A 27,482-nucleotide genomic window follows, 5' to 3' on the forward strand; every position below is an offset into this window, starting at 1 on the left:
TGGAATCCATGCCTTAAAGGTTTCAAAGGGGGTTTTTGGTCAAACACAGATCCAGCACAATACTGGTTTGGTGTACTTAACAAATATGTCATTGAGCGCATTTTACTTGTGAAATCTTTCTTTCTTCTACAGCAAGGACCAAGTGTGGCAGAGATGATGGTGTCCCTTGGCCCCACTGAGACATGTCATCGTTTACAGCGATATCTGCTGTAACCCTAACCCTAACTAATAAAAACAGATTAATATTTTTGTTTGATCCATAATCATTGTGCCTCTGCCTGTTTACGATCTCTATGTTAATATATAGAATAAACGTGTAATTTCCCGGAAACTGTGTGGTTCCTGTATACTTTTCAGTGTTAATGTATTTCTCCATCGCCTTTCTGAGTATTTACTGTCAGGCAGTTCACCATGTCATTAAAACATCGTTATTTACCTTAGTGTTCCAACCCCGCTTTGACAGATAAATGTACTTTTGTTCGAGGCGGGGATTTGGGCGGTGCATAATTTGTTTGGTGTGACAGCGGTGCAGAAGCTCAGTCACATGCCACCGACCGTCCTTCTCAGTGACACCCCGTCATTAGACAGGAAAGTTGGGACAAAAACGATACTGACATGGCGGCAGGAGAGAAAGGAGAGGCGCTTGAAACTTTGCTAAGTGAGTTTTAACACCAGAGATGAGACGCTTAAATGTTTCCGAAATCGATGAGTTTTATCTTTTGGCCTTTTCAAACAATACATTGATGCGTACCGTTATGCGAAGTGTTGCAGAACTGGTATAGAAATTTGAAAGACATCTAAGCTGAGGCATTGATACTTATACTTCAGTCACATGATTAACGTTGAACACTAACAGAAGTTTAGCAACTGATGTATAAACGGCAGAAATGCTAACATACTTCTTCCGCTTCTGTAAACAGTCCGGTAATGACACAACCGTTCACTTATCCGTTAACCTTTTTGTCCAGTGTATTTTGCACGGGCAAATCCGAAAATAAATATGGATTTCACTTACTTTTTGCAGTCACATTTATTTAAATTATTTTTCTGAATATTGCTTTTTCTTTTTCAACACAATGACTGAATGTCGTTCAGCGTCAAAAAAAAACAGGAAGCGTCAGTATCATATGCCCTATCAAAGTTTTGAATTCCTGTTTCAGTGCAATGTGATGTCAGTTCGTCTTATCCCTTAGAGACATCTTAAAGGAAAGTATCCTACAGCTACACTGATGGGCTACGTATTTAATAACCGGTTTCATAAAGTCACTTTATTGGATAACTGGACACCTATGTTTCACAGTACTCCAGCCTAGCAGCGCCTTTATTTCCCCGGAGAGAGCACTTCAGCGTAGTCTCACAAAAGTCCCAGACATAAGAAACATCGTACATTCTGTGAATTATAAATGGAAATGGTTCTAACATTATCGAAGTGTTTAGAAAAGGTCACTGACAGAAACCCCTTTACAGAAGACCCGCCATTTGCTGAACATATAGCCTGAAGTGAAAATATGCATTTCCTCTAGATAAGGTGACCGATCCGGAGAACGAGTCGGAACGGTGGGACTGCATTCAGGCATTTTATGAACAGGTCAACAGAGAGACAGATGGGTAGGTCACCAGAGCAGTTCCTCCAAACCCTCACTAACAGAAATTAGAAAATTTCAAAAAGGTCAATATGTAACTAAATCACAATGTTACAGAAAATTAACCTTTTCATCTTCATCATTTTCACAACTCTTTATTAACTGGTGGCTATGTTTGAGGGTGGCTTCATTATCCAGGTTTCAGAAGGCTAGTGTTTGAATCCTTATTGCTGGAAACAGCAGAAAAAGAAGAGGATGAAAAATGGAGGGCTGTCATTGTCAATACATGAAACACAAGCCAGGCTGCCATAGTATACCCATTCAAAACATGAGTACCCTATAGACAATCCTGACAGTTTGCTTTCGGATGATCTGGTAGAAATGAATACCCCACCTGTCTAGTGAATCCTGACAGTTTGGTTTGGGATAATCTGGAAGAAAACTGCTGCTTTCTTAGAGGGCTAAGGTTACTTGTTTTATGGTTTATAGTTTTAGTTTGAAGCCAACGAAGAATTTGGTTGAAAGTGTTTCCTGCACACAAATAACCCACCAGTCTGTTACCAGTTCACTGACCACCGGTCTGTTACCACTGTAGTTCACTGACTACCAGTCTGCACCAAGAATACAATTTAATACATAAAGAAAACAATGGACAGTGTTTTTCATAACTGTAATATTTTGAACAAGGACAAATTTACAGTTTGCAATATAAGTGGCATATAAAGGCCTGTATTGTGGATAGCCCTCCACAGAACTTAAACTGTGTGGGGGTTTTTTGTTGTTGTTGTTTTATCATGATGTTTATCATGATGTTTATTATGTTTTTTATCATGTTGTGTATCATGATGTTTATCATGTTGTTTATCACGTTGTGTATCATGATGTTTATCATGTTGTTTATCATGATGTTTATCATGTTGTTTATCATGTTGTGTATCATGATGTTTATCATGTGTATCATGTTGTTTATCATGATGTGTATCAGGATGTTTATCATGTGTATCATGTTGTTTATCATGATGTGTATCATGTTGTTTATCATGTTGTGTATCATGATGTTTATCATGTTGTTTATCATGATGTGTATCATGTTGTTTATCATGTTGTGTATCATGATGTTTATCATGTTGTTTATCATGATAGGCCGCAGACTGCAACGCGGCTGCTCGCTCACAAAATCCAGTCTCCTCAGGAGAGAGAGGCTCTCCAAGCTCTTACGGTGAGACTACAGTTCCCACAATTCCCCTCTCTAACCTGCTCTTACTGTACCATTACTACAGCTCCCATAATTCCCCTCTCTAACCTGCTCTTACTATACCATTACTACAGCTCCCATAATTCCCCTCTCTAACCTGCTCTTACTGTACCATTACTACAGCTCCCATAATTCCCCTCTCTAACCTGTTCTTACTGTACCATTACTACAGCTCCCATAATTCCCCTCTCTAACCTGCTCTTACTGTACCATTACTACAGCTCCCATAAGTCCCCTCTCTAACCTGCTGTTACTGTACCATTACTACAGCTCCCATAATTCCCCTCTCTAACCTGTTCTTACTGTACCATTACTACACCTCCTATTGTACAGGCTAACTTACTGTATGCGTTGCATGTGTGTGTGTGTGTCTGTGTGTGTGTGTGTGTGTGTGTGTGTGTGGACAGCTGCTGGAGGCTTGTATGAATAATTGTGGGAAGAAATTTCACAGTGAGGCTGGAAAGTTCAGATTCCTCAATGAACTCATCAAAGTGCTGTCACCAAAGGTATTGCAACAAAACAACACTTAATATTTGTTCAAATTATTTGACTGTGTTACTGAATTATTGAGTTACTTACTGGCTATATGACTGAATCTATAGCTGACTATTACTGACTGACTGACTGACTACATTATTGACTCTACAGCTGAGTGACTATTACTGACTGTATTGCTGACTGACTGACTGTGTTACAGACTGACCATATTACAGACTGAACATATTACAGACTGATCATATTACAGACTGACCATATTACAAACGGTGCTACTGACTCTGTTACTGACTGTGTTACAGACTGTGTTACAGACTGTTACAGACTATGTTACTGACTGTGTTACTGACTGTGTTACTCGCTGGCTGCATAAATGAAAATGGTTCTAAGTAACTATTATCACTTGATGGCTTTGCTGACTCACTGTTTTACTGACTTTTATTGAGTGTTGTTTTATGTAAATATGTTTCTTGCATTTATGTATTAACTAGAAAAACAAACTTTGAAGTGGTACAACCAAACCTTTTTATTATGTACAATTTCTTTTTAAAAATATAAATTAGAATTGGAATAGAGTATGCATGATTAGGACGAGTATTTAGGCTGCTGTTTTTCGGCTGTAAATACTCCTTTGTGTTGCAGTATCTGGGAACGCGGAGCACAGTGTCTGTGAAACAGAGAGTGACCGAGGTTCTGTACGGCTGGTCAGTGTGGCTGAAGGACGAGCCAAAGGTCCAGGAAGCTTATCATATGTTGAAGAAACAAGGTCTGTACGTTAAGATCAAATGTTTGTCGTGCCAATGGTATGAGGAAAATCTGGTTAATGGTTCACTGTGAATATTAGACTTAATACTAATATCACTTAGCTGTAATCATAACCTTATTACATATAATAATATAATACATATAATAAATAACAGCATTAAAGTAGCAGGTACAATAATACTTTTCGAATTCAATACTTCTAGCTGACTAAGTTCCTGGATCACCACATTCAGTAACTCGGAAATAATTTATCACGTATTCAAAGAGTAGGAATACAATCGTACACGTTTATTACAACGATCAAATTCAAACGGTACAGAATGAATCAAATGTTGAATAAATTGGAAATTAGGTGAAATTAAAGCACATCCGCTATACACACATATAACAGTATCTAAACAACTAACAAGAAGACAAACAACTAATGGTAGACTATAACAATATCCTCGTTACCTAAAGTATATATGAATGAACAACTACGTGAGTAGGCATTACTCACGAAGAGGCACGCTGAACCAAAAGAACTGTCTGAGTAATGTCCTAGTGGAGTTACTTACACACGAAAGGGGTTGTGAGGAAGGAAGAGAAAAGGGATGAGGAAGAAGAAGAGCAGACCCAGCCACGTTCAGGTATGAGAGACCGGAGTTACCAAGGTTGGCAGAAGGAGACCGTGAGTGAGACTTCGTGTCGGTGCCGGCAAAGTCTTTTAGCGTCGCGGATCTTCCGTAGCGGTGAGCCTGGGCCGATTCTTCGTGGAGACGAGCAGGACAGAACGGACGGACTTACATTACGGCTGATACAACCGGAGCTCAACTGGAGCTGAACCTTAGCGCAGCTGAACTGAACTGTAGGATAGCAGAGTCTGGCATTTTATCTGATTTGCAGACGGGGGGTGCTGCTATCCTTTTGGGGGTGTCTCTGCCTGAAAGGAGGAGACACTCCTTGGAATTTGGGAAGTATTAATTTGAGCTCGGTTGAAATAATTTTACATAACCTTTTCCCATTAAAGAATAGTAAAATTACGTCCGCATACTCGAATCTGCCGCATTTTATGCTCCCGAACAAGACCAAATATGGTTTCTTTACCATTAAAAACAGCACAGTTACACCGATGGTCATACAATTAGCTGCTCATGATTTGGCTCCTGGCTATTTTTAAGTTTTACCGCGCATTTATGACTATACGAACAGTTATGACTCCATATGCGTATTTATCTGATATTATCGTATGGTTAGTTTAATTTTGCTTTTGTTCTACATGGTTTGTTCCTGAGTGGAGCAATGCAGATGGGGCCTGTGACATGGTCTGAATTCCATTCTCACAGGGAAACTAACCTCCTGAGGTGATCTAGACTCCCTCGCAATTAAACGGTATCAGCATTTGACCAAATGGTCTGGGGGTTGCTGCGCTAAAACATCGAGCCTGGCGTCTGTTAGGTGTTACCGCCAGTGGTTTCTGCTTTGGTATGCATTGGTCCTACACGCAGTGAGGCCTGGGCCATAAAAGAGAGAACTGGGATCAAAGGGGATAGGGATAGAGAGGTAGAGTGGGGGTGATAGAAATAGACAAAGAAGGGTGAAAAAGAGGAAGAGAGTTTACACAACTGCAACTTTAATTACTAAGGAACACTTAAGGTTAACAAATGTCCTTTTCTTTCTGAAAGCTGCGTAGTGTCTGCCCGACATGTCACATTGAAGACACAGGGTTTGTGTTACTGCACCAACGACACAGGGTGTGTTACTGTACTTAAAACACGGTGTATGTGTGTGTTTGTGTATGTATGTATGTGTGTATTACTGTGCTAAAGACACAGGTTATGTGTTGTTTGTCTGTTAGGAATTGTTAATAAAGACCCCAAACTACCTGACATGATAATAGCACCACCGCCGAGCCCAAGAGCAGAGGCCTCCGTGTTTGACGATGAAGACAAGTCAAAGGTGGGGAACAGAGAGTGTTAAAAAAAAACAAAAAAAACTACAGATCCAGTTTGAAAAAGCTAGGAGATGAGTACTGGTTCTGAAAAAGACACTTCAGTTTTGGTATTCTGCTAGTTCACCTTTGAGTTTGACTAAAATGAAAACTTCTTTTTTTTCCCTTAAAAATGTCTCATTAAACTGTTTTGATGTTTCTCTCATTTGTAGTTGTTGGCAAGGTTACTAAAGAGCCCTCGTCCAGAGGATCTTCAAACAGCAAACCGTCTGATCAAGAACATTGTCAAAGAGGTGAGAGAGAGTGTTATTGTCGGAGAAAGAGACAATGTGAATGTGTATGTACGTGAATGTGTACGTGAGAGTTTGTACGTTTTAGTGATTAAATGAAATCATGTACAGTAGGGAAGTTCCAGGAAATGTTATTGGAGAGACAGGATTTCAGGAGACAAATCGTGAAAACATAATCTCCATTTTCTTATTATGCAATTCAGAAGACAAGACAAAGTCAAACAGAATAAAGTATAAACTGTGCAAAATTCAAACTTGAGTAGAAATCACACATAGATCCTCCTGCCTGGTCGAAATGCGAGAGCGGTGAAAAGTGAGAGGTGGAGAATCTAACCCCAGTGGTTTGTTAGCGATTGCCATGACTCTCCAGGGAACAGAAAATCCTGTCAAGTTTTACATACATGAACTGAAAGGACACTTGATGTGATTGCAGGCAATCTTTATTGTAATCCAAATCTTTACTGTAATTTATTGTAATTCAAATCGTGGTCAACAAACAGGCTGGGTCCGGCAGAAAACACTGGCTATTGGGGGCTAGGCAGATCTTATGTCAGGTAGCGAACTAGGGTCAATACACTGGATCTCTAACAGAGGGAACAGGGCACAGGCTAACAAACCACAGGTTAACAAGGCACAGGTTAACACAGTACAGGTCAACAAGACACAGGTTAACAAGGCACAGGTTAACACAGCAAAGGTCAACAAGACACAGGTTAACAAGGCACAGGTTAACAAGGCACAGGTTAACACAGCAAAGGTCGACAAGACACAGGTTAACAAGGCACAGGTTAACAAGGCACAGGTTAACACAGCACAGGTCAACAAGACACAGGTTAACAAGGCACAGGTTAACACAGCACAGGTCAACAAGACACAGGTTAACAAGGCACAGGTTAACAAGGCACAGGTTAACACAGCAAAGGTCAACAAGACACAGGTTAACAAGGCACAGGTTAACAAGGCACAGGTTAACACAGCACAGGTCAACAAGACACAGGTTAACAAGGCACAGGTTAACAAGGCACAGGTTAACACAGCACAGGTCAACAAGACACAGGTTAACAAGGCACAGGTTAACAAGGCACAGGTTAACACAGCAAAGGTCAACAAGACACAGGTTAAAAAGGCACAGGTTAACAAGGCACAGGTTAACACAGCACAGGTTAACAAACCACAGGTTAACAAGGTACAAGTTAACAAGGCACAGGTTAACACAGCACAGGTTAACAAACCACAGGTTAACAAGGTACAAGTTAACACAGCACAGGTTAACAAGGCACAGGTTAACAAGGTACAGGTTAACAAGGCACAGGTTAACAAGGCACAGGTTAACACAGCAAAGGTCAACAAGGCACAGGTTAACAAGGTACAGGTTAACAAGGCACAGGTTAACAAGGCACAGGTTAACACAGCACAGGTCAACAAGACACAGGTTAACAAGGCACAGGTTAGCAAGGCACAGGTTAACACAGCAAAGGTCAACAAAACACGGGTTAACAAGGTACAGGTTAACAAGGCACAGGTTAACAAGGCACAGGTTAGCACAGCACAGGTTAACAAGGCACAGGTTAACAAGGTACAGGTTAACACAGCAAAGGTCAACAAGACACAGGTTAACAAGGCACAGGTTAACACAGCACAGGTTAACAAGGTATAGGTTAACACAGCACAGGTCAACAAGACACAGGTTAACAAGGCACAGGTTAACACAGCTCAGGTTAACAAGGTACAGGTTAGCACAGCACAGGTTAACAAGGCACAGGTTAACAAGGTACAGGTTAACAAGACACAGGTCAACAAGACACAGGTTCACAAGGCACAGGTTAACACAGCAAAGGTCAACAAGACACAGGTTAACAAGGCACAGGTTAACAAGGCACAGGTTAACTCAGCACAGGTTAACAAACCACAGGTTAACAAGGTACAAGTTAACACAGCACAGGTTAACAAGGCACAGGTTAACAAGGTACAGGTTAACAAGGCACAGGTTAACAAGGTACAAGTTAACACGGCACAGGTTAACAAGGCACAGGTTAACAAGGCACAGGTTAACACAGCACAGGTTAACAAGGTACAGGTTAACAAGGCACAGGTTAACAAGGTACAGGTTAACAAGGCACAGGTTAACACAGCACAGGTTAACAAGGTACAGGTTAACACAGCACAGGTTAACAAACCACAGGTTAACAAGGTACAGGTTAACAAGGCACAGGTTAACACAGCACAGGTTAACAAGGTACAGGTTAACAAGGTACAGGTTAACACAGCAAAGGTCAACAAGACACAGGTTAACACAGCACAGGTTAACACAGCACAGGTTAACAAGGCACAGGTTAACAAGGTACAAGTTAACACAGCACAGGTTAACAAGGCACAGGTTAACAAGGTACAGGTTAACAAGGCACAGGTTAACACAGCAAAGGTCAACAAGGCACAGGTTAACAAGGTACAGGTTAACAAGGCACAGGTTAACAAGGCACAGGTTAACACAGCACAGGTCAACAAGACACAGGTTAACAAGGCACAGGTTAACAAGGCACAGGTTAACAAGGCACAGGTTAGCACAGCACAGGTTAACAAGGCACAGGTTAACAAGGTACAGGTTAACACAGCAAAGGTCAACAAGACACAGGTTAACAAGGCACAGGTTAACACAGCACAGGTTAACAAGGTATAGGTTAACACAGCACAGGTCAGCAAGACACAGGTTAACAAGGCACAGGTTAACACAGCTCAGGTTAACAAGGTACAGGTTAGCACAGCACAGGTTAACAAGGCACAGGTTAACAAGGTACAGGTTAACAAGACACAGGTCAACAAGACACAGGTTCACAAGGCACAGGTTAACACAGCAAAGGTCAACAAGACACAGGTTAACAAGGCACAGGTTAACAAGGCACAGGTTAACACAGCACAGGTTAACAAACCACAGGTTAACCAGGTACAAGTTAACACAGCACAGGTTAACAAGGCACAGGTTAACAAGGTACAGGTTAACAAGGCACAGGTTAACAAGGTACAAGTTAACACGGCACAGGTTAACAAGGCACAGGTTAACACAGCACAGGTTAACAAGGTACAGGTTAACAAGGCACAGGTTAACAAGGTACAGGTTAACAAGGCACAGGTTAACACAGCACAGGTTAACAAGGTACAGGTTAACAAGGCACAGGTTAACAAGGTACAGGTTAACAAGGCACAGGTTAACAAGGTACAGGTTAACAAGGTACAGGTTAACAAGGCATAGGTTAACACAGCACAGGTTAACAAGGCACAGGTTAACCAGGTACAAGTTAACACAGCACAGGTTAACAAGGCACAGGTTAACAAGGTACAGGTTAACAAGGCACAAGTTAACAAGGCACAGGTTAACACAGCACAGGTTAACAAGGTACAGGTTAACAAGGCACAGGTTAGCAAGACACAGGTTAACACCGCACAGGTTAACACGGCACAGGTTAACAAGGTACAGGTTAACAAGGCACAGGTTAACAAGGTACAGGTTAACAAGGTACAAGTTAACACAGCACAGGTTAACAAGGCACAGGTTAACAAGGCACAGGTTAACAGGTGCACACAGTGATTAGGGAAAAAGGTGATTAGCTTGGAGGGATGCCATGTGGTTTTGTCTGAATTGTCACACCGTGGAGAGATGCCATGTGGTTTTGTCTGGATTGTTACACAGTGGAGGGATGTCATGTGGTTTTGTCTGGATTGTCACATAGTAGAGAGATGCCATGTGGTTTTGTCTGAATTGTCACACAGTGGAGAGATGCCATGTGGTTTTGTCTGAATTGTCACACAGTGGAGAGATGCCATGTGGTTTTGTCTGAATTGTCACACAGTGGAGAGATGCCATGTGGTTTTGCAAGTTTAAAGACAACCTTGCTGATATGAACACTGCTTGGTCCTCAAAATAATCTACATCTGATACCACCTAGAATTCCTAGAACCTTGTATATGAACTCTTTTATACTTTAAACAAATTACTATACATACTTTATACCATATACTGTAAATGGGTGGGTGCCCCCTGTTGAGTCTTGGTTCCTCCCAAGGTTTCTTCCTCCTAGTCACTTCATTAGGGAGTTTTTCCTTGCCACTGTTGCCTTGGGCTTGCTTAGTGGGGGTTTAGGCACTGATTGCTGTAAAGCTCTTTGATTGTGAAAAGTGCTACACAAATAAACTTGAACTTGAACAAAATGCACCTTAAATTCCACTGGATTCAGTCTCCCACAGGTCTGAAATATACTTGTGGCGGTAGCCGGCGGAAAGGACCGGCATTCCCTGCCAGCACAAAAATGGTCTACTACATGTGGCCTTCTAATATTGCCTAATACCAAAGAACGTCTCTCTCTCTCTCTCTCTCTCTCTCTGTCTGTCTGTCTGTCTCTCTCTCTCTCTCTCTCTCTCTCTCTCTGTCTGTCTGTCTCTCTCTCTCTCTCTCTCTCTCTCTCTCTCTCTCCCTGTCTGTCTGTCTGTCTCTCTCTCTCTCTCTCTCTCTCTCTCACCTGCTGGAGGAGGAGAGAGGGGCGGGGCTTATGTGCAGTACAAGCTGCAAAGACACGTTGGACACATTTGATTTCTAGTTGGCAGCAGAGGACTTTGTCGCAGTGACAAAAAGGAGAAAATAAAATGTTACCTGGTGGACTATAGGCTATTTTAGATCCATGTACGGCAGGTGTGGGAGGCATAGAGCAAGAGGAGATTATCCACTAGTTAATCAATCGCGGATGGTGTCGTTCTCTTGGACGGATAAAAAAAAATTAAAGTTAAAAATGCTAAAATGGGTTACCAAATATACTTTGGCAGCTGTTAATATACCTGGGTGGCCCGCCCAAGTAAAATCTATGTGTGGGAAACACTGGGATTAGTTAAGACAATGACGTTACAACAAAATGTTCTTTAATTTAGTTCTGACTGTACTGTCAAGTAAACGTCTAACAAGTACCACTAGTTTAGTGGTGTATTGGTGTGGGGGAAGATGAGTTAGCATTTTCTGGAGTCACCCTGAGCAGTGAGATAAGTTACAGTATAAAGTAAGTCTGGGGGCAGTATGAGTGTTGAGTTACAGTATAAAGTAAGTTTGGGAGCAGTATGTGAGAACTGAGTATTGACAGCATTGTCAGTGTCGCTCATATAATAATATACTATACATCAGCTCTCTATCAATATACTTGCGATATATGTGAAAAGCATATTGTGGATAATTCAGCAGGTCACCCACCCCTACCAGCATTCTTGAGCTGTGTAATTAAATTGCCTAGACTCTTTCTTGTTTTAGCCCCCTCCTTAGCATATGTTGTCCAAACTCCGTCAGGTGATCCACCACTTTCTCTAAGGGTCCAACATCTTGTTTTCATGTAGGTATCTTAAACGCTGCCTTCCAATAAACCTAACCCTAACCCTTCCAATAACCCTAACCCTAACCCTTCCAATAACCCTAACCCTAACCCTTCCAATAACCCTAACCCTAACCCTTCCAATAACCCTAACCCTAACCCTTCCAATAACCCTAACCCTTCCAATAACCCTAACCCTAACCCTTCCAATAACCCTAACCCTAAGTCTCACTTTTCAAAGCTGTCAGCACAGTTTCACCTTCAGCACAGTCACACTCAGGTTTCACCATACTAACCCTCAGAATGTCAGTAACCTGTCTAGAGTGGAATAATACTCTAGCATTTGCGTATATTATACACCTAATAGTTTCTAAAATGTTGAGCTTTTTGCAAGAGGGGCTGCTTTAACTCAGTCACTGTGGAAAGAAAAGTGTTCTCGTGACACGGTTAAAAAATTAAATAAGCAGCTCAATTTAACTCACATTAATATGCACCACATAAATATGAACAACAATTATAAATATGAACACCACTTATGTATCTCTAGTGGTGAAATGCTTCTCTGGGTTTGAGCTTACATGATTAGAGACCTCACACTGGTCACACCAGTCGCACTGATCAGCATCCTCACACTGGTCACACTGGTTACGCAGGTCAGAAACCTCACACTGGTCACACTGGTCAGAGGCCTCAAACTGGTGCTGTGGGATACTGAGATAGTTTTGCTGTTTGGATTTTGGGTTAGGGTCAGGTAAGGGTTAGGGTATGGTTAGGATTAGGGTATGGATTTTGGGACAGTTAAAACCTGAAATTGCAACTGAATGGTTATTCAAGATTCAGGATCAGCAGTGCTGGCTTGAAAGTTTGGGCAGGTGTAATGGTAAAGCAGATATATAATGGTAATGGTGAAGCAGATATATAATGATAATGGTGAAGCAGATATATAATGGTAATGGTGAAGCAGATATATAATGGTAATGCTGAAGCAGATATATAATGTTAATGGTGAAGCAGATATATAATGGTAATGGTGAAGCAGATATATAGTGGTAATGGTGAAGCAGATATATAGTGGTAATGCTAAACCAGATATATAATGGTAATGGTAAAGCAGATATATAATTGTAATGGTGAAGCAGATATATAATGGTAATGGTGAAGCAGATATATAATGATAATGGTGAAGCAGATATATAATGGTAATGGTGAAGCAGATATATAATGGTAATGCTGAAGCAGATATATAATGGTAATGGTGAAGCAGATATATAATGGTAATGGTGAAGCAGATATATAATGGTAATGGTGAAGCAGATATATAGTGGTAATGCTAAAGCAGATATATAATGGTAATGGTGAAGCAGATATATAGTGGTAATGGTGAAGCAGATATATAATGGTAATGCTAAACCAGATATATAGTGGTAATGGTGAAGCAGATATATAATGGTATTGGTGAAGCAGATATATAATGGTATTGGTGAAGCAGATATATAATGGTAATGGTGAAGCAGATATATAATGGTAATGGTGAAGCAGATATGTAATGGTAATGCTGAAGCAGATATATAATGGTAATGGTGAAGCAGATATATAATGGTAATGGTGAAGCAGATATATAATGATAATGGTGAAGCAGATATATAATGGCAATGGTGAAGCAGATATATAATGGTAATGCTGAAGCAGATATATAATGGTAATGCTGAAGCAGATATATAATGATAATGGTGAAGCAGATATATAATGGTAATGCTGAAGCAGATATATAATGGTAATGGTGAAGCAGATATAGCCATAAAGGCCTGATAGGACTAGAAAAGCTGAAATACAAGTTTTTTCAGGGTTTTTTGCCATTACAGGACCAGGACAAAATGGAGAGGGAACATCAGCGCATCAGCACACTGCAGGATGCAGAGACTAGTACGACGCAGCTCCAAGAACTACTGAGCCAACACATCAGGACCACGCCCAACACACAGTGCACCCAGCAGATGAAGGTGGGTCACTGTGCTTTTGTTTTTGTGTGTGTGTGTGTGTGTGTGTGTGTGTCTGTGTACGCATACATTCAGATACCAATTGCAGATGTTGAATCTCACCCAGTTTATCAGGACACCAATGGAGAGATGACCATTAGGCCTAAGGTACTGCTGTGTGTACTGGTGTTACACATTTTTCTGTAGTAAATTGTTATTTTGGTGAGGGGTTGTTATGTGAATATTATTGTGAATATGAATAATATTAACACACATGAATAATTATTATGAATATGAATATTGTTATGAATATTGCAGTGGTGGTTGTGCAGTGGTTTTTGTTCAAACTGTATGTTTTAAAAATACCCTGCATCTGACAGGATATGTGTGTGCACGCTGTATAAGACGTTAGATAAGGTTTTCTGCAGTATATGTGGACTGCTGTTACTATATGGATTTTTATAAAGATTTTATGAATATTCTTTGGGGTCTGAGTGAACACACCAGGAGTTACAAATGTTCATTTAAATTTTTATTTAATTTAAATACCGTCTCTGTGTCTACTCAGCAGTGATACTGTTCATTTGTTTACACAAAAGTCATGTTGTTTAGTTGTTTACTCAACAGTCTTACTGTGTATTTGTTTACACAGTAGGCCTAGTCACTGTGTTTATTTGTTTACACAAAAGTCATATTGTTTGGTTGTTTACTCATACTGTTCATTTGTTTGCATAGTAGTCATGGTGTTTATTTGTTTACACAGAAGTCATGTTGTTTAGTTGTTTACTCATACTGTTCATTTGTTTACACAGCAGTCTTACTGTGTATTTGGCATAAGCACAGCATGTATGTATTCTGTATGAAGACTGTATGAGGGCTGAATGAACATGCTGGTTACTGGGTGAAAGCTTTATGAACATTTAATGAATGTTGTGTGAAGGTCACAACAATATTCCTCTGCTTGAGGTATATGCCATGTATTCTAAGTTGTATATATTATATAAACACTGAATTGTAGATGTTGTATGAACACTGAGTTGTATGTATTATATAAACACTGAATTGTGGATGTTGTATGAACACTGAGTTGTATGTATTATATAAACACTGAATTGTAGATGTTGTATGAATGCTGAGTTGTATGTATTATATAAACACTGAATTGTAGATGTTGTATGAACACTGCGAGAAGCTGAGACCAAGCCTTTTCCGTCTGGCTAGCGATACAATGGACAACGATGAGGCATTAGGTATGTTATGTGTTGCTAATGGTGCTGTTCCTGTTATTGGAGGGCACATGCTGCTCCTCAATGTTTTGCTTGAAAAGAAAAACAGGCAAAAGTAAACTAAATGAAAGACTGTTGTAATAATTGTAGAATAAATAGTAGTTGTTATAATGTTTGATCTGGTTCTGACAGTTTTTTTTTGTTTTTTTTGTTTTTTTTCTTTTTGCATTAAGCCGAGATCCTGCAGGCCAATGACAAACTGACGTTGGTGGTAAACTGCTACAAACAGCAGGTGGATGGGACGATGTCCAGCGTCAGCTCTGACAAGGAGCATACAAGTAACCACGGTAACGGTGAAATTGTGTGTCACTGCTTGTCAAACTCATATCACAATCACAAAACAGGGATGATACATATGTCACTCTGGAGTGACACATACAACATTCTGGAGTGATACATTCATCATTCTGGAGTGATACATACACTGTGTGAAAGTGGCTTAAACGTAGTGCTGGGCGGTATACCGGTTTTAATTTCCTGTTCGGTATGAATTTTTCATGTACCGTGTTGGATTTTCTTGTGATTTTATAAGTAAACGAACCGGAGAAAAAGTGTGCTTGGAGAAAAGCTTTATTTGGTGGTGGTGGAATCCGGCAGCGTGTCTGCCTGCAAAGTTTAACTCAGAGAACTGTTACCGTGATCGGCCTTTTATACCATGAAGCAGACAGACAATAGGTTTACAACGTTGCTTGATGCAAATCAGAATCTAGGTGTCAATGCTAAATTCCCCTTTTGTCTGTGATGGCTGCCATTTGCCCATTACCGGTTGTATTTTGCCTTAATCAATTGCTATTGGCTCCAACAGTAATGTGGCGCCAAAGGTGTGAAGCTTTCTTTGTATCTATGGTAATAAGACCATCAGGTTAAACAGTTCTCCTATCATGAACCATGTCTGTTCAGATGTCACTATAATCTTACAACCGCCATACCGTAGCATAGCTGAAACAACAGCTGTAACGTTTCAATCGGCAGCAAAATCTATAATGTTTTTTGCCGTTAGAAGCGCTATGAAGTGCAGTGAAGGGTGTATTGAGAGGGGACCCCTATTAACTGTGGGCACCCTTCTTACTAATGGTTATAACTTTATAACACAACAATTAATTACACATAACTTACTCTCGTTAACAGGGCAAAACACCATGGCACCCAACAATTTGTGACACAAACAATTTGTAACACTAATAATTGTACGTTTGCAAAATCAAGGCTTTGAACTGGTTCAAGGAATGAAAACGAAAACCAAAACAATCTATATTTTCCTAGGAACAAAAACGAAACCAGAAACTTGTTTAATGTTTTGGAACAGAAACATTTATTCGATATAATGGTAACCGGTTAATAAAGTTATTTTTTTGTTCTTTTATTTATTACAATAAATTAAAATATTTTCTGCTTTGTAATAACTTTAGTCCGGAGTTTACCTCCTGTTTTCCTCTGAACATCACTAGCGTCTTCGGACATAATTTTACTGGTGTCCTGCAGTGATGTAGCATGAAAGTGAATTGTGGTGTGGCAGCCAGAGGAGGTAACTATGATGCTATGCACCTTATAAAATGTTTGTCTCAGACATCAACTTAATCAGTGTTTGATAGATAGGCTATACGTTGTTACATTAGCGATAGAGACTATAAAGTAAAATATCTATCAACAGACATTCTATTCCCCCCGAACGATGCATGTTGTTATGTCACACAGCCCTACACTGTTAAAAAATGTACGTGACAGTAACAGTGAAGTGCTTTAGAATCATGACATCAAAAAGCTGTAAACAGAAAAACAGTGAAGCAGTGTTTAATCTGCAGTACACTACAGTAAAATACTGAACCAAACACAACTGTTCATTTTAACGTAAGAATATGTTGAAAGAATCATATGTCTTTGTAGAATTTACAGATTACTGTACTTTAAACAGAGAAGAACTGCAATACAAAAAACAGTACAATACTGTTAAAATTAGAACATGACAATGTTAAAATAATGTTGTCAGGTAGATTTTTTTTTTTATGTGGAAAGAAACGGTGTTACTCGCTCACTCTCACTCATTATCTGAGCCGCTTAGTCCAATTAAAGTCGCGGGGGGCGGAGCCTAACCCTAACCCTAACCCTTCGTCCAATTAAAGTCGCGGGGGGCGGAGCCTAACCCTAACCCTGGCTACAGCCAGTCCATCACAGGGGAAACTGTATTACATTTTTCAAATTCATATGTTACACTTTACAGATAAGAATGTACAAATAGGCTTACAGTAAAATTATGTTAACAAGAAGGGTTTAAAAAACACTGAGAGAGATCAGTGTTATCTTTATTTAAAGTAAATACAAGAGTTTCAAAGACTTACAGAATCCCAGTACAAGAATAAGACCGTGGCAAACCAAGAAACTAAACGACATGGATGAAAACTCCAAACAATGCCAGCACAAAGAAACAGGGGAAACCAAGGAGTACTTCTATCAAACTAAACAAGGCTTAACGAAGTATAACAAACTAAACACAGGTGAGAACAATGATTGAACTTAAAGACTAAACAGGGCTGAACCACAGACCGACAGAGGGGGGAAAACAAGAGAAAACAGTGAAAACAGAACCCAGACCCGACACTAGAGGGAGAACTAATGACAAAGGGGGCACAGAGGAGACAGAGGGACCAGGGCGTGATAGGTGATGTGTCTGTTTAGAATTGAGTAGGCCTACATTTAACAATCTATCAGTGGGTGAGTAGTAAAACTATAATAGTAGTAGTGTAACCTGTGTTGTGTAGACAAGCACATTCCCACACTGGACTCAAACTAATTCCCTGACACCTGAAGAAACGTGCTAGTGACAAAAGCAGCCATGGGTTTTAGCCTCCATGCTAGCACGCCCGCCTCCTGTGTAAGAAGTTACCAGTTCGACATACCTGATTCCACTGATCAATTAATCATCAGTTGTTTACATTTTTCCTGTATTTTTTACAGAATTATTCTGCCAACCACAGCTGCTTTTTTCCATAAAAGCAACATATATATATATATATAGATAGATAGATAGATATAGATATATACATATATATATATATATATATATATATATATATATATATATATATATATATATAAAATATGTATTTATTTATTTATTTATTTTTACAGTGTGCATGGAACGTTATTAACTGGTATTTCATTTGGTTCTAACCAGTTCGGGAATGGTCATTTTAAGATGAAACGCAAAACTGGAAACGTTAAAATACCGATTCTTCTTGGAACGAACCGATTGCAAAAAAGAAAAAAGAATCTGGTTTGAAGCCCTGGTTTATGGTGGTTATAGAACTATCTGGTTTGAAGCCCTGGTTTATGGTGGTTATAGAACTATCTGGTTTGAAGCCCTGGTTTATGGTGGTTATGGAACTATCTGGAAAGATTTTATTTTAAAAGTGCTAACGTTGTTGGCATATCTATTTATTTTTAAGGTCTGTTTTGACATTAGAATAAGGCACTACAAACCTATATAAAGGCCCAGTCATGCAAAAAACAAACAACCAAAAAAAAACAAAAACGTGATATACCGTGAAACCGTCAGAATCTTAAAAATTACTGTGATACACATTTTTGGTCATACTGCCCAGCGCTTCTCAAACGGCATGTCTGGTGTGCCTCAGAATTTGATTTCTCTGAATAAAAAAAACTTTAGATTATTTGGTTCCTAAATCAGCGGAAGACCAAGAATGATCGTTTGGCATTGTTGTTTCAGCTCCGACAAGCCCCCGAGAAATTAAAAGTTACCATCTGATTGACCTCTCTGCTCTGGAGTCAACACCAAAAGAGAACTCACTGCTCCAAACACCGGGTGACACTCACTCCTCCACATCGCAGGAGCTCAACCCCACAGGGTTTGGTGAGTGTCTGTTTTCTAAGGTTCTACCTGCAAGGTAATTTTTTATTTTTCCATCCTTGCCTTGCTCACTGTAAACCACAGAGATGTAACGGTTTCAGTTTTATACTCAAACCCAAGGCTGCAGTGTAACGGTTTTATACTGAAACCCAAGGCTGCAGTGTAACGGTTTCATACTGAAACCCAAGGCTGCAGTGTAACGGTTTCATACTGAAACCCAAGGCTGCAGTGTAACGGTTTCATACTGAAACCCAAGGCTGCAGTGTAACGGTTTTATACTGAAACCCAAGGCTGCAGTGTAACGGTTTTATACTGAAACCCAAGGCTGAGGTGTAACGGTTTTATACTGAAACCCAAGGCTGCAGTGTAACGGTTTCATACTGAAACCCAAGGCTGCAGTGTAACGGTTTCATACTGAAACCCAAGGCTGCAGTGTAACGGTTTCATACTGAAACCCAAGGCTGCAGTGTAACGGTTTTATACTGAAACCCAAGGCTGCAGTGTAACGGTTTCATACTGAAACCCAAGGCTGCAGTGTAACGGTTTCATACTGAAACCCAAGGCTGCAGTGTAACGGTTTCATACTGAAACCCAAGGCTGCAGTGTAACGGTTTTATACTGAAACCCAAGGCTGCAGTGTAACGGTTTCATACTGAAACCCAAGGCTGCAGTGTAACGGTTTTATACTCAAACCCAAGGCTGCAGTGTAACGGTTTTATACTGAAACCCAAGGCTGCAGTGTAACGGTTTCATACTGAAACCCAAGGCTGCAGTGTAACGGTTTTATACTCAAACCCAAGGCTGCAGTGTAACGGTTTTATACTGAAACCCAAGGCTGCAGTGTAACGGTTTTATACTGAAACCTGAGGTGTCTTATACTGAAACCTGGCTGCGGTCCTCAGTTCTCTTCAGGGTGCATGTGGTACTCTGAGATTTTTTTTACCAAACCACAGGGAGGACGTAGCCCTAGAATAGAAGAGCATTCAACCCTGTTTTTGCCTCTGATCATTAAATATGACTTTAGTCATAATTTGAAACTGATACATCTTTTCTTTTTCTTTTCATTCCTCACTGAATGAAATCTATGAGAAGATCTATGCATCATGCTTACGGTGTGGTGCACATATGCTTTAACTGAGTGGACGATTATGACGGCATTAAAGACAGTGTTGATACAGTAACCATTTTAAACACCAACTAAACACATGGTGTCATAACTAAGACCATAAATTATGTAATATTTGAGTATATGAATCTACATTAAAGGACATCTAATTTCCAGGCCTCTCTGAGTGGGAACTTGTTGTCCTTATGATGAAGTACCTGTGCACTGACTTGACAATGTCAGAACAGTCAGTCATCATTTTACAGTTGTCATGTTTCTTTTTTGGATGGAATGGCTTGAGTGACAGTCCCAAAACTGAGGCCTCCCCTGCCTCATTCAAATCCCTAATGTGTCATTATGTTGGTTTTGCAGTCATTAAGACAGAGGACACATGTCAGTATGTTGGTTTTGCAGTCATAAAGACAGAGGACACATGTCAGTATGTTGGTTTCTCTGTCATTAAGACAGAGGACACATGTCAGTATGTTGGTTTTACAGTCATTAAGACAGAGAACACATGTCAGTACGTTGGTTTCTCTGTCATTAAGACAGAGGACACATGTCAGTATGTTGGTTTTGCAGTCATTAAGACAGAGGACACATGTCAGTATGTTGGTTTTTCAGTCATAAAGACAGAGGACACATGTCAGTATGTTGGTTTTTCAGTCATAAAGACAGAGGACATGTGTCAGTCGTTTTCTTGAGAAAGAACCTAAAAAGACACTGGTGTTTAGATTTCTTCTGCCCTGTCATGGAGATGAGCCTTAAAATAACTGTTGCTCAAGCTTAGTTTTCAAACACTCATTTTCTCTACGAAGAACCTTAAAAGATTCTAAAAATAACTATTCTTCCGTTCTCATCTTTTGAAGAGCTTTGTTACTGTTTATATTAAATTTGTTCTTTTTGTGTCATGCCAGTGGTATGGATTTGTTGTATTTCATGGTGGAGAAGGTATCTGGTGTGGTGGAGAAGGTATTGGGTGTAGTTGAGAAGGTATCTGGTGTAGTTGAGAAGGTATCGGGTGTAGTTGAGAAGGTATCTGGTGTGGTGGAGAAGGTATTGGGTGTAGTTGAGAAGGTATCTGGTGTAGTTGAGAAGGTATCAGGTATGGTGGAGAAGGTATTGGGTGTAGTTGAGAAGGTATCTGGTGTGGTGGAGAAGGTATCTGGTGTGGTGGAGAAGGTATCTGGTGTGGTGGAGAAGGTATTGGGTGTAGTTGAGAAGGTATCTGGTGTGGTCGAGAAGGTATCTGGTGTGGTGGAGAAGGTATCTGGTGTAGTTGAGAAGGTATCTGGTATGGTGGAGAAGGTATCGGGTGTAGTTCAGAAGGTATCTGGTGTGGTGGAGAAGGTATTGGGTGTAGTTGAAAAGGTATCTGGTGTGGTGGAGAAGGTATTGGGTGTGGTGGGGAAAGTATTGGGTGTAGTGGAAAAAGTATTGGGTGTGGTGGAGAAGGTATCTGGTGTGGTGGAGAAGGTATCTGGTGTAGTTGAGAAGGTATCTGGTGTGGTGGAGAAGGTATCTGGTGTAGTTGAGAAGGTATTGGGTGTAGTTGAGAAGGTATCTGGTGTGGTGGAGAAGGTATCTGGTGTGGTGGAGAAGGTATCAGGTATGGTGGAGAAGGTATTGGGTGTAGTTGAGAAGGTATCTGGTGTGGTGGAGAAGGTATCTGGTGTGGTGGAGAAGGTATCTGGTGTGGTGGAGAAGGTATTGGGTGTAGTTGAGAAGGTATCGGGTGTAGTTGAGAAGGTATCTGGTGTGGTGGAGAAGGTATCTGGTGTAGTTCAGAAGGTATCTGGTGTGGTGGAGAAGGTATCTGGTGTAGTTGAGAAGGTATTGGGTGTAGTTGAGAAGGTATCGGGTGTAGTTGAGAAGGTATCTGGTGTGGTGGAGAAGGTATTGGGTGTGGTGGAGAAAGTATTGGGTGTAGTGGAAAAAGTATTGGGTGTGGTTGAGAAGGTATCTGGTGTGGTGGAGAAGGTATCTGGTGTGGTGGAGAAGGTATCTGGTGTGGTGGAGAAAGTATTGGGTGTGGTGGAGAAGGTATCTGGTGTAGTTGAGAAGGTATCTGGTATGGTGGAGAAGGTATTGGGTGTAGTTGAGAAGGTATTGGGTGTAGTTGAGAAGGTATCTGGTATGGTGGAGAAGGTATCTGGTGTAGTTGAGAAGGTATCTGGTATGGTGGAGAAGGTATCTGGTGTGGTGGAGAAGGTATTGGGTGTGGTGGAGTTTCCTACACAGTGCCAGTGCAGGAGGGGAGAAGAAAGCAGGCCCATCCCAACCACAGTCGGGGGTGGGTGTCTGGAAATATTAGAGGTAACCAATGACAGAAGCAGACAAGGGTTTTAGCGTCATTTACCTTTTGAAGTGATGAAATTGGGCCAACTCTCCACAGAGAGGAGGAGGAGTCAGACAATGATGCTCCATGAATTGAACTATTTTTGAAGAAGTTCCTCTGAGAAATCATCTAATAATAGGAGCCCGATCATTTCTGTGGCTTTTTAGAGACTCTAAACTCTTGTTGTCGTCACATCACAAAGCCGTGTGGTGTGTTTATGATTTCAGGGTTTGTTTTGTGATTAAAGGGTTTGTGTAATGATTTTGTTTTCTTTCATAATGATGCACAGGTTGATTGGCTATTTTATTATATATGGTGTGGAGGTGGGTGGCACGGTGGCGCAGTGGGTAGCGCTGTCGCCTCACAGCAAGAAGGTCTCGGGTTTTCTTCCTGGCCAGGCGTCCAGGGTCCTTTCTGTGTGGAGTTTGCATGTTCTCCCCGTGTCTGTGTGGGTTTCCTCCGGGAGCTCCGGTTTCCTCCCACAGTCCAAAGACATGCAGGTCAGGTGAACTGGAGACAGGATAAGGATAAGTGGCTTAGATAATGAGTGAGAGAGTGAGTGAGTGGTCTGTAGGTGGTGCAGGAACATGGAACTGAAATCGTGACACCATCTTAGCTGGCTACACCAGTTGGTTCTGTGGCTCTGTAATTCTGTGCTCTGAGGTTCTGTGCCCTGAGGTTCTGTGGATCTGTGCTCTGAGGTTCAGTGATTCTGTGCTCCGAGGAGCTCTGTCCCCAGTGCTAATGGACTCATACCAGCCCAGTAATGCTCGTGTGACACAGTCTTTGTTGGGGGAGGAGAATGGGGGATTTTTGGCATCTGCATATCGATCACTGGACATGTGGCTGGATGTGGAACCTGTGAGAGAGAGAAAAAGTAAGAGAGAAAGGAAAAGGGCATTATGGAAATGTTAACGTCACTGTATTTAATACAGCCTACATATTGCAGTGCAGAAAATCTCTTCTCCAACTGCTGCCCGACCCTGATATATAGAGTCGTTTTATGAGCACAACGGTCAAAGGAACACAAATTTGCGAACTTTTCTATAAATGAGAGAAATTAGTTAATTTGTACTTTTTTATAATTGCCTTTATCATTCAGGACTCCAGAGAACCGCCTCAACACAGAGCTATCAGAGTTCCAAATCCTACCTGGAAGAACTCATCCAGGTATGGTGCTGCCTGTAGTCATTTATTCACTGTAAGATGCAGTTCACAGAGAGAATAACAAGACTATTACTTCTTTTCAGTTGGAGGACAGTGGAAGAGGAGACGACGGGATGGAGACATATCAGATCTGTGGAGGAGATTCCTACTTACAGAATTCCTCCCCAGTGCTGCCAGTGTTAGTACAGAATTCCTCCCCAGTGCTGCCAGTGTTAGTACAGGCCAGAGCCTTCCTTCTCTGCAACATCTTTTTTCTGTCTACAAGATGTTACAGAAAGTCTTTGTTCTCTGTAATGTCTTTTTGTAGCGTCTGTTTTGACTTTAACCATTTTTGATGGCTCCCTATGTTCAGATTCCAGCCAGCTTTTCGTGACCTGCGGAGTCAGTCAGCCGTAACCCCGACATCCCTGGCCAGCTGTGGTATGGTTACCGTGAACACGCCCTTTGCAGGCATGGATGTGTCATTGGACTCCATTAAGCCCAGTAAGTGAGAAGGTTCCCTGCTGTAGGACCATGTCCGTTAAATGTGAATGTATCTTGTTGGTTTATTAAAACACGAAAATTCAGGAAAAGCAGCTGGAAAATCATCCCTTGCTCTCCTGCCAAAAGTTCGTTTTTAAGCATGCCTACCATCAGCCTCCTCCTCTCAGTTTCAGCGTCCTCCCTGCTCCCTGCTCCTCCTCTCCCGACCCGCCTTTCATCCACAGCCTTTTCACTCCTGCTCTCAGACCGGCCCAAGGCCTGTGTCCTCCCAGACTCCTACACATTACTGCCACACTACCCTATCATTGTCTAGCAACAAACTGGTGAAATATATATTAAATATTCATATATCCAGTGTAGGAATTATTTAAACATCCATCACTATATGTTTATAACACTCACATGTTGACTATAGAGTGATTACAGAATACATTGACAAGACCTGGTCCACAGTAAGGATATTGTGTTGTTGGTAAAGTAGTTTAGGTTAATAGTTTTGCTGATAGAGAGAGAGGATTGTTGGAGCTTGGGGCTACAGTGTGCAGGTTAGACAGAGGTATTGATGGGAAGTGTAGTGTGTTACTGTGAAAGCTTAGAGAGCCACTTTCCTGGGATACACAGATCATATCTCAGTTATGGAACTGTTCGCACTGTGCAGAAATTTGTCATACATGCAGGCAGACCGACAGACAGGCGGATGTACAGACAGATAGATAGATAGATAGATAGATAGACAGATAGATAAACTGGTCTGGTCAGTCAATATTTGTGTTTGTGTCTGTTACATCTTTTTTTTTTATTGGGTTCATTTTTCATGTTTGTGTAAGTTCTTACTGGATCAGCTTTTTACTGGGTTCATTGTAGGTTAATGTTATATTTGTTTTGTATTGATTTTTGTGAGTAAAGGCGTGTATGTGTTTGGCAGTAATACAAATTTGTGATTGGTAGGTCGAATTGAGCCAATCACATTGTTCGACTGCAACGGCGTGCGCGTTTCATTGCATTTCTGTCGAGAGCCCCCGCCCCCACAGCCCCACCTTGCCATCTTCATCATCTCTGTTGTCAACACTTCAGCATTTCCTGTCACCAGCGTCCTGCTCCAGGCTGCTGTTCCCAAGGTAACCATTGGGGATGTAGATGAACATCTTGGGTTTTTTTAAAATAACATATTTAAACCAAAAGCAATAGATGTTTTGTTTTTTTTTAATCAGATTCACTTGATTCTCATTTTTAACCAAATGCACTAGGTTAGTTATATGATTAGACAGCTTAGTCATGCTGTTATAACGTTAACCATAATCGCTCAGTTAACTGATTGTGTTAAATAAAAATTAAATACATCATAATGTGATAAATTGTGTTCGTCTAAAAATGAACTGATTGTATGTTATGATAAAATCACTTAACCAATTAACTGTGTTAACTGTTTTACCCTAAGAAATCACTTAACCCATTAACTGTGTTGCCCTCAAAATCACTGAACCAATTAACTGTGTTACCCTAACAATTGCTTAACCAATTAACCGCATTACCCCAAAAAACAATTAACCAGTTAACTGTGTTACCCTAAAAAACACTGAACAGATTAACTGTGTTAACTGTGTTACCCTAAAAAAATCACTTAACCAATTAACTGTATTAACTGTGTTACCATAAAAAAAAATACTTTACCAGTTAACTGTGTTACCCTAAAAATTCCATGTGTGCTCAGGATGACTGGTTTTCCTTTAGAATGCCCAAGGTCTGTGCCTTAACGCGTAAATATTTGTATGAGGTGTGTTACATCAATAAAATGCGTAAATATTTGTATGAGGTGTGTTACATCAATAAAACATGTAAATATTTATATGGGATGTGTTACATCAATAAAATGTGTAAATATTTATATGAGATTTGCTATATTAATAAAATGTGTAAACATTTACAAGAGATGTGCTTCGTTAATATAATGCGTTGACATTTACTGTGTATGAGCTGTGCTACATTAATAAATTGTGTAAACATTCTACGAGGTGTGAACATGAATGGATTTTTCTGTGTTCTTATGTTATATATTTTTTTACCTTCCTTTCTTTTATTTCATTTTAAATTTTTGTCTCCATCCTACCCAGACGATGATGGTGAAGTTACAGCCTGCTTCTGGAAAAGACCTGCCACCTTACAACCCTATATCGCCCCCTGCTGCCATCTCCCAGATACTACTGCTCTCCAACCCATACAAAGTAAGGCTACTCTTATTCACAGTTCCTCTAAAGCCACATTATAGGTATCATGTTTAGTCTAATAGGTACAGTATTTATTCAGTCTTATAATGTGGTATAACATGAATTAAGGTTTAGGTCTCTTGGTTGCATGTGTTTTGAGCTTTTTGAGAACTCTGAGATGCTGTATCTGTTTCTGTATGGATCAAGTCTCATACAATTCACTAGAAATAGAGACAAAGCTCTGAAAGTCTGTCTGTCTAAAGTTATTTGACTATAATCTATAGTTACTGTGATTTTGACTATAATCTGTGGTTACTGTGATTTTGACTATAATCTATAGTTACTGTGTCTTTGACTATAATCTATAGTTACTGTGATTTTGACTATAATCTATAGTTACTATGATTTTGACTATAATCTATAGTTACTGTGATTTTGACTATAATCTATAGTTACTGTGTCTTTGATTATAATCTATAGTTACTGTGTCTTTGACTATAATCTGTGGTTCTTGTGTCTTTGCAGGGTCCAGTCCGTCTGCGTTACAGACTATCACTGACTCAGGGGTTGGAGTCTGTCAGTCATACTGGAGAGACAGACCAGTTCCCAGACTGGAATTCATGGACCTGCCTCTGAGACCACAGCAGCTGGCTTCATCTAAGTCGTCTTACCTTAATTAGACTCTAATCAAGTCGTCTTACCTTAATTAGACTCTAATCAAGTCGTCTTACCTTAATTAGACTCTAATCAACAGAACTATCTGTCTCCAGATGTCTCACTCTCACACACCTACTGTCTCTAAACATCTTACTCTCACACATCTACTGTCTCCAAACATCTCACTCTCACACACCTACTGTCTCCGGGTGTCTTACTCTCATATACCTACTGTCTCCAAACATCTCACTCTCACACACCTACTGTCTCCGGGTGTCTTACTCTCATACACCAACTCTCTCCAGATGTCTCACTCTCACACACCAGCTGTCTCCAGACCTCTCTCTCACACACCTACTGTCTCCAGATGTCTTACTCTCACACACCAACTGTCTCCAAACATCTCACTCTCACACACCTACTGTCTCCAAACATCTCACTCTCACACACCTACTGTCTCCGGGTGTCTTACTCTCATACAACTACTGTCTCCAGATGTCTTACTCTCACACACCAACTGTCTCCAGACCTCTCTCTCACACACCAACTGTCTCCGGATGTCTCACTCTCACACACCAACTGTCTCTGGACGTCTCACTGTCACACACCTACTGTCTCCAGATGTCTTACTCTCACACACCAACTGTCTCCAGACCTCTCTCTCACACACCAACTGTCTCCAGAAAACTCACTCTCAGACACCAGTTGTCTCCAGACGTCTCACTCTCACACACCAGCTGT

At 40.6% G+C, this 27,482-nt stretch overlaps 1 protein-coding gene across 1 annotated transcript; it reads left to right on the forward strand.

The window, feature by feature from the left end:
• Positions 1 to 559: 559 nt before the first annotated feature.
• On the forward strand, positions 560 to 26,720 carry LOC115817101 (ADP-ribosylation factor-binding protein GGA3-like). Its single transcript, XM_030780347.1, has 17 exons — positions 560 to 658; positions 1,524 to 1,608; positions 2,727 to 2,802; positions 3,246 to 3,344; positions 3,976 to 4,099; positions 5,936 to 6,036; positions 6,241 to 6,321; positions 13,523 to 13,660; positions 14,805 to 14,886; positions 15,096 to 15,209; positions 18,647 to 18,790; positions 23,333 to 23,400; positions 23,481 to 23,575; positions 23,750 to 23,880; positions 24,829 to 24,998; positions 25,992 to 26,102; positions 26,610 to 26,720. The coding sequence occupies exons 1-17, from the start codon at positions 616 to 618 to the stop codon at positions 26,718 to 26,720; spliced, it is 1,773 nt and encodes a 590-aa protein (XP_030636207.1). The 5' UTR covers positions 560 to 615.
• The last annotated feature ends 762 nt before the right edge of the window (positions 26,721 to 27,482 follow it).

Source organism: Chanos chanos, chromosome 7 (genome assembly GCF_902362185.1).
Source record: "Chanos chanos chromosome 7, fChaCha1.1, whole genome shotgun sequence".
Lineage (NCBI taxonomy): Eukaryota > Metazoa > Chordata > Actinopteri > Gonorynchiformes > Chanidae > Chanos > Chanos chanos.

Excerpts from the sequence above, each read along its gene's own strand:
- LOC115817101 (XM_030780347.1), top strand. The coding sequence starts at position 616 with ATGGCGGCAGGAGAGAAAGGAGAGGCGCTTGAAACTTTGCTAA. Across the intron at positions 6,037-6,240 it reads ACGATGAAGACAAGTCAAAG|TTGTTGGCAAGGTTACTAAA; the intron begins GTGGGGAACAGA and ends TCTCATTTGTAG. Across the intron at positions 6,322-13,522 it reads TCAAGAACATTGTCAAAGAG|GACCAGGACAAAATGGAGAG; the intron begins GTGAGAGAGAGT and ends TTGCCATTACAG.